This window comes from Poecilia reticulata, chromosome 21 (assembly GCF_904066995.2).
Source record: "Poecilia reticulata chromosome 21, P_reticulata-male-v2, whole genome shotgun sequence".
Taxonomy (NCBI): Eukaryota; Metazoa; Chordata; class Actinopteri; order Cyprinodontiformes; family Poeciliidae; genus Poecilia; species Poecilia reticulata.
Genome location: NC_088850.1, coordinates 22,677,021 through 22,687,336, shown reverse-complemented (window position 1 = coordinate 22,687,336; position 10,316 = coordinate 22,677,021). Strand labels below are relative to the sequence as shown.

General features: G+C 41.8%; 1 protein-coding gene across 1 annotated transcript; it reads right to left on the bottom strand.

The window, feature by feature from the left end:
• Positions 1–96: 96 nt before the first annotated feature.
• katna1 (katanin p60 (ATPase containing) subunit A 1) lies at positions 97–9,959 on the bottom strand. The gene is made up of 11 exons (XM_081602852.1): positions 9,778–9,959; positions 8,329–8,491; positions 7,383–7,522; positions 5,947–6,148; positions 5,687–5,784; positions 5,348–5,453; positions 3,924–4,082; positions 3,687–3,813; positions 3,390–3,524; positions 2,664–2,790; positions 97–629 (listed from the first exon to the last, which is right to left on the bottom strand). Exons 2-11 carry the CDS (start codon positions 8,488–8,490, stop codon positions 431–433), a joined length of 1,455 nt encoding a protein of 484 aa, XP_081458978.1. The 5' UTR covers position 8,491; positions 9,778–9,959; the 3' UTR covers positions 97–430.
• Between the last annotated feature and the right edge of the window lie 357 nt (positions 9,960–10,316).

Below are 10,316 nucleotides of genomic sequence, written 5' to 3'. Positions count from 1 at the left end.
GGCAGGAGGAAGCTGAAATTGAACCTACAAGCTTCCAATAAGACGATTCTACCCACAGAGCCACAGTCAGAGAAAATGACTTGAGTGGCTCATTGATTTAATTGAACAATAACTTTATTTATACAAATATCTTTAGTGTTGCTTTTATAGAAATGTAAATTGTTCAAAAGACCAAAAAAAATGTTGGTCTCAAAACATCAATTGTAATTAAAAGTATGTGAATGATTTCTGATTGGCTGTTAACTCCCTGATAGACGACATCATGAACAGTTTTTGCTACAGAACATGTTACCGCTTCAGATTGAACATTATGTACAAAACAAGCGCAGCAATACTTCACATTCTAAACATCCACCCACATCATTCTGCATACAAACAACTCAGCCAAACTCATGCTAAAACATCTTTAAATGTTCGGTTTGATTTCTTCTCAGCACGATCCAAACTCCTCGATCCAGCTGGCGTACTTCTCCAGGTCAGCAGCTGACACGGATTTGGAGACTTTCTTCAGAGCCGACTCAAAGTCCTCCATGGTGGTTGGCATGTGCATCTCGTCCCGTGACAGGTTCCGGATCTCCTCCGGGGTCAGACCCTCGATCCGTCGCCTCATGGCCATCAGGGAGGCGTCTCTAATGCAGCAAACAGGAAAAAACTGAAAAAAAACTTTCAAAGCGGTCCTTACATGCTCAGAGGAGTTCAGTCACTTCTGAACCCTCTCACTCATCCACTCACATGAACTTTAATAAAAGTGTCTGCTGACACTGACATTTGTAAGATTTCTTTGGCAAAGTTAAAGAAAAACTTTCATATCAAGCCCACCTTTATGTTTACCAGTGTGTGCATTTAGAAGCGTCATGCATTGTGTTTTAGCAGTTCTCACCCTGTTTCAACAAATACAACATTGTGTGGATCCACTGCTCTGTATGGGGTCAAAGGCCAAGCCCGTTAAGAAGTAGTGTTTCTGGGTTAGGCTAATGACGGACGCAGGCTTTCTGCAGGTTTCACCAACTCAAATTTTAAAGGTCTTTATGAATGGAATTTAAGGCCTGTGTTGCTTCAGAAATGTACAAATGAAAGAAAAATCACAAATAAATTCATCATGTGGGTTAGCAACAGAGGTTAGCTAAAACAAACATTGTCCAAATAACGGTCGATAATCCATCCATCCATCCATCCATCCATCCATTTTCTTCCGCTTCATCCAGGGTCAGGTCGTGGGGGCAGCAGCTTCATAAGGGAGGCCCAGACTTCCCTCTCCCCAGCCACTTCTTCCAGCTCCTCCAGGGGAACCCCAAGGCGTTCCCAGGCCAGCTGAGAGACATAATCCCTCCAGCGTGTCCTGGGTCTTCCCCGAGGCCTCCTCCCGGTGGGACATCCCTGGAACACCTCACCAGGGAGGCGTCCAGGAGGCATCCTGGATGACCCAAAGCTCATGACCATAGATGAGGGTGGGAACGTAGATCGACCGGTAAATCGAGAGCTTCGCTTTTTGGCTCAGCTCTCTCTTCACCACGACAAACCGGTACAGAGCCCGCTTCACGGCAGACGCTGCCCCAATCCACCTGCCGATCTCCCGCTCCCTTCTTCCCTCATTCGTGAACAAGATCCCCAGATACTTAAACTCCTCCACTTGAGGCAGGACGACCCCCTGACCCGGAGAAGGCACTCTACCCTTTTCTGGCTCAAGACCATGGCCTCGGATTTGGAGGCACTGAGCCTCATTCCGGCTGCGAACCGCTCCAGTGAGAGCTGCAGATCATGTTCCGATGAAGCCATCAGGACCACATCATCCGCAAAAAGCAGGGATGCGATCCTAAGGCCACCAAAACGGATCCCCTCAACACCTCGGCTGAGCCTAGAAATTCTGTCCATAAAAGTAATGAACAGAATCGGTGACAAAGGGCAGCCTTGGCGGAGTCCAACTCTCACTGGAAACGAGCCCGACTTACTGCCAGCAATGCGGACCAGACTCTGACACCGGTCATACAGGGACCTGACAGCCCGTATCAAAGGGCTCGGTACCCCATACTTCCGGAAAACCCCCCACAAGGCCCCCGAGGGACACGGTCGAACGCCTTCTCCAAGTCCACAAAACACATGTAGACTGGTTGGGCGAACTCCCATGCACCCTCCAGGACCCTGCTGAGGGCGTAGAGCTGGTCCAGTGTTCCATGACCAGGACGAAAACCACACTGCTCTTCCTGAATCCGAGGTTCGATTATCCGACGGACCCTCCTCTCCAATTTAACTGTCAATAAATTGAAAATAAATACACAAGCTAGCTTTACTGTTGTAGGATGCATTAGCAGCTAGTTAGCGGTAGCTTCAACTGGCCTGAGTCACAGAACACTGTGAAGATGTGCGCAACAGTAAAGTCCCATGAGAAAAAAAAAAAAAGAAAAGAAAAATTAAGTTAAATATATGAGAATAAATAGTTCTATCAGAACAAAAATCAAGATCTGTGATTAAATGTATTTAGGGTCAACTTTTTTTTCCCCCAATGAATTTAAGACATTTTAAGGATGCAAGGTCACTAATATATAAACTGATGTGTTTGGAGCAATGGTCAAGGTTAGGCTGTAGAAATGAATGGAAGTCAATACTATGTCCTCTTGAAGACAGAAAGCAGTGAGAGTGTGTGTGTGAGTGTGTGTGTGTCTGACCTGCACACGTTAGTGATGTCAGCTCCAGAGTATCCCTCCAGCTGCTCTGCGATCTTGTCCAGGTCTACGTCACTGGCCAGCTCCAGCTCCTTCAGGTTGATCCGGAGCAGCTCCACCCGGCCCTTTACTGCAAATAAAGGAACAAAATCCAATACAGTTACACACACAATGTTATATTCCTACCCATTACTGGGGTATTCCTAACCCTAACTAAATTCATACCTTAACTCTAAACCTCTGACCCTAAACAAGGAGGTCCACTGTATTAGGTCCAGGAAGACTCATTGGTCTTCCTGGTTGGTAAATATGCCAAAAATGGTCCTAAGAAGAATAGCTACACAAATACACACACCAAACAATTGAGCAATATTCCAATTAGTAGTTTCTATCAACACAAATAAAACAGCTTCCCCCCCCCTAAATCTGCATTTTGTAGTGAAAAGGTAAAAAGGTCAGGGCTCAGTGTTCCCATTGGCCAACAGCTGCAGCAGGAGACTCTGGAATGCTGTTATCCAGTTCCCTGGAAGCTGCAGGTGTTTTTCCCAGCTGAAAAACTACAGGTGAGTTCCACACAGGAGAAACGCATACATCATACACTGACCAAAACATGGCAGAGTAAAAGTGCATCGGTTTCCCTGTTCCAGCTGATACAGCCAACACTAATAACCATGAATAGTTTTGCGGTGTGGAATTGTTCATTTCCTCTAAACGTGTTGGGAGGTTTACTGGAAGGCAGAGGGATGTAGATCCTCTTCTCCAGCCGCCTCCTCAGGGCCTCGTCGATGTCCCAGGGGAAGTTGGTGGCTGCCAGCACCATCACCATCTTGGATGGGTCTTCGTTCTCTGAAGCCCCGCCCACCCCTGCACCGGAGCACAGATAACAGAAGAAGCAGCAGCGGGTTAAACCATTCTAACTAGATCTGCTTTAATCATTCAACCACAAATGAAAAGTTTCATGTTTTAGGCTCTACATGAACAGGAAACTGTGCAGTTATCACCCAACACCTCCGAGTGCCTTCATACCGTCCATCTGGACCAGCAGCTCTGCCTTCACCCTCCTGCTGGCCTCATGCTCCTCTGAGGTTCCTCTGCGGCTGCACATCGAGTCGATTTCGTCGATGAAGATGGTGGTGGGAGCGTAGTGGCGTGCCTGCAAACAACATGGACGACAGAGAGCGCTGGAGTCAAGGATGAGGCGTTCCTGTTTAGGAACAACAGCTGTGAGTGTTGAATGACAGACTGGATGGAAGGTGAGCGCACCATTTCAAAAAGAAGGCGAACCAGCTTCTCTGACTCTCCTCGGTACTTGGAGGTCAGCGTGGACGAAGACACGTTGAAGAAAGTAGTCCTGCATTCCGTAGCGACAGCCTTGGCTAGCAGAGTCTTCCCCGTGCCTGGAGGGCCCACCATGAGAACACCCTGAGGAGGAGGCAGCCAATCACAGCACAGGATGACGGAGACACTCGGCGTGTTCATGCTCTGCTGTCTACTAAAGACATTTTGGAAGGAACAGCTCACTCTGGGACATGAAACTGTTTCCATAGTGACATTTCTCTGGCTGTTTTTGCTGAAGCGGTCTAGAAACATGGCTGACCATCAGGGAGCATGTTCACCAAGCTTCCTGTCTAACAGCAGAGCTCTTCAGAAAACGCATCCCTTGCCATTTACTTTGATAAAAACCAGAAGTAATATGAATTATGATGCATAACACTGAACCAATATTCATCAACTTTCATAAGTTAGGTCTCATCTCAGTCGTTGTTTTCAAAATAGCTTTCAAGAGAATAAAAGTAAGTAAATCTCACATTCTCAGCATTCAGCTTCTATGCACCGCTAATCTGGAACAAACTTCCAAAAATCTGAAAAACAGCCGAAACACTGAGTTCATTTAGATCAAAGCTAAATCCCAGCTGGTTAGAGCTGCTTTGAACCAGAATTACTGGAACATTGACTGACACATCAATGTGCTGATGATGAACACTTGACTAATTTCTCCATTCAGCTTATAAAAAAAAAAAAAAAAATCTATGAACAATATCTGGACTGAGGCGTTTCCTCTGATGTTCAGAGAATATTTACTGCAGTTTGTCACTAATGATGCTCACCTGTTTCCATTGAATGTAGAATTAAGCATATAGGAATTAAATACATTTGCTCAATGGAAACACACAGATTTAGAAAAAAAACAAAAAACTCATGTTTTTTCCATAAAATGTTTTGGTGCCAGAATGAGGTGAATTTTCAGCCATATCAAAATTATAATTATTTTGTGAAACTGCAATGGAAACACGTTTTTCACCGTTACTACTGACAAAGATGACAGCAGGAAGTGGTAGGAAGATGATATATTTTAACGACAAGAGTTAAAAAGCTCATTCACATGTGATTTTAATTTTATTTCTTATTTAATGGAAATAAGAAATGATACAATTGTGAAAATTGTTTTATCTGAACATTGGTGAGATACTGAAGGTTTTGTGCTCAGTTGTGATGACATCACTTTGAATCCAATTCAAATCACTTCCACAGAATCGGCACCATGCAGCTCAGCTCTGCGGACTTTTCCGACTAGGAATTTATTTGCTTTGTAGAAATATAATTTCTAGCAAACTATGACTGATAGAGAACATCTGAGACATTTATAATTTATTGTCTGATGATCAATCATGAAAATCAGTGTGTACCTTCCATGGTCTCCTGATGCCTTTGAAGAAAGCAGGCATCCACATCGGCAGCACCACCGCTTCTTTCAGCAGTTTCTTGGCATCTTCCAAATCTGCAATGTCGTCCCTAAGAAATGTGCAAATATCAAAAGAAATGCATGTCTGACAGAACAAGCAGAGTGAAGTTAAACAACATGATGCAACAAGTTCTGGATGAATAAACCACTTGTCCAGAACAAATTCCTGCCATTCAGATCAGAGCCTGAGATCCTGATCATCAGCTTAACTGATCTGGCCAGAAGAGACAGAGTTCTGTTCAGATCCAGGTCCAAAGCTAAAGCCATCCTTCAGACTGCTCACCATCTCACACTGGGGTTCTGAGATATGATGTCTCTCTCCAGGGCTTCCACCAGGTCTTTGTCGTATCCTGTCCCGTCAAACTTTTTCACCTCTTTCTCCTGCAGGTGGAAAAGAAAACATGTTTACTCAGCAGAATGCTCTTGACCTGAAGGAAAACTGGAATAACAGGCTATGAACAAACCAGCAGGAAGACTGTTTGATCAGGAATGCAAATAGAATATGAAAGTTACTGTTTAGGACTGAAAGCAGCGGCTCATCACCTTGTCATCCTTGGTTTTGCCGCCAGCCTCTTTCACCTCTTTTGATTCCTTCTTTTCTTTGGCCTTGGAGGCTCGGCCCCCGGCCCCATTAGCCCCCCGCTGGGACTGCTTCTGGTGGGGCCTCACGGCGGCGCTCAGCCGATGGTTGGAGGGTTTGCTCTCCTTATGAAAGTTGGAGCGCCTGACAGGGCCAGGCGAGTGTCTGGGACAGCAGGACAGAGACATTACAGAGACAGCAGAGAGGATCATGGGAAATCTGGAGGAGCTGTAAAGATCCACAGATCAGCTAGTCATGCACTCAAAAGCCCACAATGCACTGCACTGTACAGACTGAGATGGGTAGGAATCTGAATTAATAGTAATCAATATCATCACAATATTCATTCTATGATGAAAAACTGACATTACTGTCTGCAAGAGTCTCAATTAAAAAGGTAAAAAAAAAAAAACCTGTACACACATTAGGGAGCGTAAATAAAGTAAAACAAAAGGAATATGAATAAAATGTAAAAGCAGATCATTGGTAGCAGCGCAAAAGTAAACATTAGCACAGTTTTTAACTTATTTTTATAACATTTCTGCTGTTAATGGACATCTGTTTTTGTCTGTACTTATATAATGTTTTGTAAATGTGTCTGTTGCATTTCTTAAAACTTAATGCACATTCACATTATGTGCATTTTGATAAAGTTCTACTTAGTTGAACATCCCTTGGATCAGGATTATGGAATTTCTAACAACTGGACAGTAACTTTGTTATAATATTGCACAGTATATTATTATTATTATTATTAATAAATTGATTTTATCGTTAAATTGAATTCTCTGTTCTTGAAAATTTCATTTGCGGGAAATCTGGATTTCTTTTCCCACCAATGCTCTCCTTGTGTTTCCATGGTGCAGAGTGATGTCAGCACGCGCAGGGCGGCCATCTTGTTTGACAAGTGTGTTTCACAGCTTCTATCTATTTGGACTTTGCATATTAGGGCCAGACTATGATTTATTTATTTATTCATTTTAATTATGAGAATAAAAAGTCATAATATCAGTGTAGAATCGTAATATTAGGAGAATAAAGTAGGAATTTTATGGAGAACTCTTACACAAAAATAATAAAAACTGAAAATGAGGAATGTTGAGCATCTTGCAAAGTTAGACTTATTTCAGTTTTACAGATAAGGAAATACTTCATCTTAACACAGTAGCATCAAATTACTATCAGCAGCATGACTTAGAAATGAAGAAAAACTAAATCCAAAATGGACACAGGAACAGTTTGAAATGAACAGAGCAGCAGTGAAAGGAGCTCCGACAGGAACTGAAGGCCCTAATCTCCATCATATGACTGCAACTGGATTATTGTGAACAAAGATTGTTACTCAGGCGCTGAACACACAGCTAAAAATACAAACTGTGTTACTGAGAGAATGGAATACCTTGGTTCCACATGTGCTGGCCTCATTTCAAAGTCGTCATGGTTAGAAGATTTAGCAGTCGCCGTGTCCAGCTGAAAGCTCTGCAGAGTGGACATGATGTCCTGAACCTGCCGGCTCTCTTCGTTGATTTCTTGCCACAGCTGAGAAACGGAGATGAGACGAGTTTGGATTGTTCCCTGGTAGACGTACTAATTGGGCTTTAAATGGCCGCTAAACACATGGAGATGTTCTCTGGAGGTTCTACTAGGAAAATCCTACTTGTTCTGAAATGTCTCAAGACATAAAACAAGAACAAAATGTTCTGCAGGTTCGTTTTGTGCCCAGCAGAAAATGAAGGAATGATGATTTACAAGCAGGATTTTAAACTAAAATGTTTGATTGATGCGTCACTAGATCTTACAAGGTGTATAGTTTGAAATTAAAGAAAAACTATGAAATAAGAGACAAGGATTTATTTAAAAGTCAGGATGAACAGTTCTTCAGTTCGAGGCATTCAGGCGTTTTTCACTCTTTAAATAATAATAATTAAAAAAAAGTATTTAAGCCATTTGCTAAACAAATACAATAATGTCTGATTATGTTTACTTTCATGAGTTTGTCTACAGATTTAGCTGGAGTTCTTTGGAGTTATGTTTTAGAAAAAATATGCAGGAAAGAATGTGACAATGCTTTATGCATCACAAAGTGAAGGTAGAATAAGCTACACTTTGCGTTCTTGCCATTGACAGAAATCTAAATATTCTTTATTTCTGTACTAGTGTTGTCTTGTGTTTTCAGCAATGTGTGTTTTTTCCCCCCTTATTTGATTTGTATATGACTGAAAATAAATATTAAAACTGGTTCCATCAGACCAGTCAATCCCCAACAACAGGGGATCAAGTGAAGCTTAACCAACAATACTCCAGTCTGACCAGTTGATGGGTGGGTTTGTGGTCAGAGGGTTTACCTGCTGCCATCTCTGATGAACGCTGCCGTCCCTTACAGTGTACATGTAGTTCTTGATCTGGTCCAGCAGGCCGTGGTACAGAACACTGGCTGAGCTGTAGTTCCCCAGCAGAGCGTACTCCCGCGCCAGCTTCACATTCTCACTGATCTCCCGTAGACTCATCCTGCAGCAGAAGCAGAGGCTGCTCATCACCTTACTTTGTATTATATTGTCTTCTAAGAGCACACATATACACACGCGCGAGTGTATAACCTAAAGCTATGGCACTGATTGAAAGTTCCACAAGTAGCTACAGGGTAAAGTCATAATACTTTCCAAACCTCAGAATGAAAACCTTTACATCTGTACCACCATAAACATCAAGGAATCTCAATTTTCATACATTTGAACTTTTTAAAAACATGCTCAACTTCACAAAAGTATAATCAAGTAATAATCTGGAAATTAGGGCTTGGATAAGTAAAAAATATTTCATCCTAAAAATTTTAAACATGAACATCTATGGCTAAAGGTAAGAGAAAATGTAATGTGCTGCAGGTATATGTGAATATAACGTTAGAAAATTTGAGTACTGGACTTTAATGACATATCAAAACATGCTTTTAGAAGTTATATTTATTTTATTATACATGATTTTGTTCATATTTACCACATGTGATGTTATAATTCAGGATAGCATTTTCAAGGCTATCAAATGAAATTCCATGATGTATGTACTGTATACAAAATGATAGAAAAGGAAAAATGAGCAAATGTGAGAATCAGACGGATGTCAGCTACAGGTCATCTTTAAAGACACATTGCAGGAGAGGCATGTGCTCACATGATTTTACCAATCAATTATTTACATTAATCATAGTAGACCTGTATTAGACCTCAGGTAGGGGATAGGATGTTACCAAATCTCCCTTCCAAGGTTTCATTCAGGGCTGTAGAAGAATCAGGCCACACCAACAAATGCCCAAAAACGTCAACTTAAATTGGTTTTGTGATGGGTAGGAAATTGTTGGCCATAATTTTAATGAAGATGACATAATGTATTTATTTTTATACAAAGTGAATTCATAAATGTATTGGCATATTCCATTTTTATCATTGGTTACAAAAAAGGTTCCAATATTCCCGAGGCCTCCCTACGTTCCTGTTGTTTTTCCACATTAAGAGACAAGTGGACAAGGTTAGATGTGTCCTCAGGCCAGCCTCGCTCAGCAGAGGAGTGTTAGTGGTTAAATACGAGCAGAGCCAAAAGAGACAGGATGGGAAGTTTCCACGAAGAACAGTCAGCCTGCTGGAAGAAACACTAAGTCTTGTGAAGTCTTGATGTTTATCACAACCAACAGCAGCTCACTTCAAAACAACCAAACCCGCCTTCTCCTGTACTACAAACTAAACTACTTAAAAAAAAACTCGCTGAGTACCGACCCAAACAACCACAAAGAGTCCACAAACCTGTTCCGAGAGAGTTTTCTACTTCACTTTCCTCATGGACGCGCAGCGTTTCCGTTCTGGAGGTTACAAAGACTTTCCTGAAGCAGCTAAACTGCTCGAGACGTTTATAGCTCACTTCATCACGGAAGTCAGTCACGGTATACGTTCCTCTGCGTTCAAACTCAGCCGAAGTTTGGACTTCCGTTCTTGACTTTCAAAATAAAACAAGATACTAGAGGATTCCTAATTTATTCCCAGTGTCCTGTCCTGTGGCAAACAGACATCTAATTACAGTTACATGGTTTAAGATAAAGGAATCATCAAAGCAACGACGGCGTAAAAGGGCAAATGTAAATAGTAAGAAAAAAGTTAATTCCCCCCGAAATTTCGAGACACATGTGCCATGTAAAAAATATTGAGTTTTAAAAATATATAATTTGAGAAATGTTTGTGCACAGCAAATCATGAATCCATTTTCTGACAATTACTAATGTAAGTTTGAAAAAAAAAATAATTTGATCACATTTCGTTCATATTTTAACAAAATAAACACATTGAAA

Coding starts and splice junctions, on each gene's coding strand:
- katna1 (XM_081602852.1), bottom strand. CDS start 8,490: ATGAGTCTACGGGAGATCAGTGAGAATGTGAAGCTGGCGCGGGAGTAC. Junction 2,791..3,389: donor CTACATCCCTCTGCCTTCCA/GTAAACCTCCCA, acceptor CTTTATTTGCAG/TAAAGGGCCGGGTGGAGCTG. Junction 630..2,663: donor GACATCACTAACGTGTGCAG/GTCAGACACACA, acceptor TTGCTGCATTAG/AGACGCCTCCCTGATGGCCA.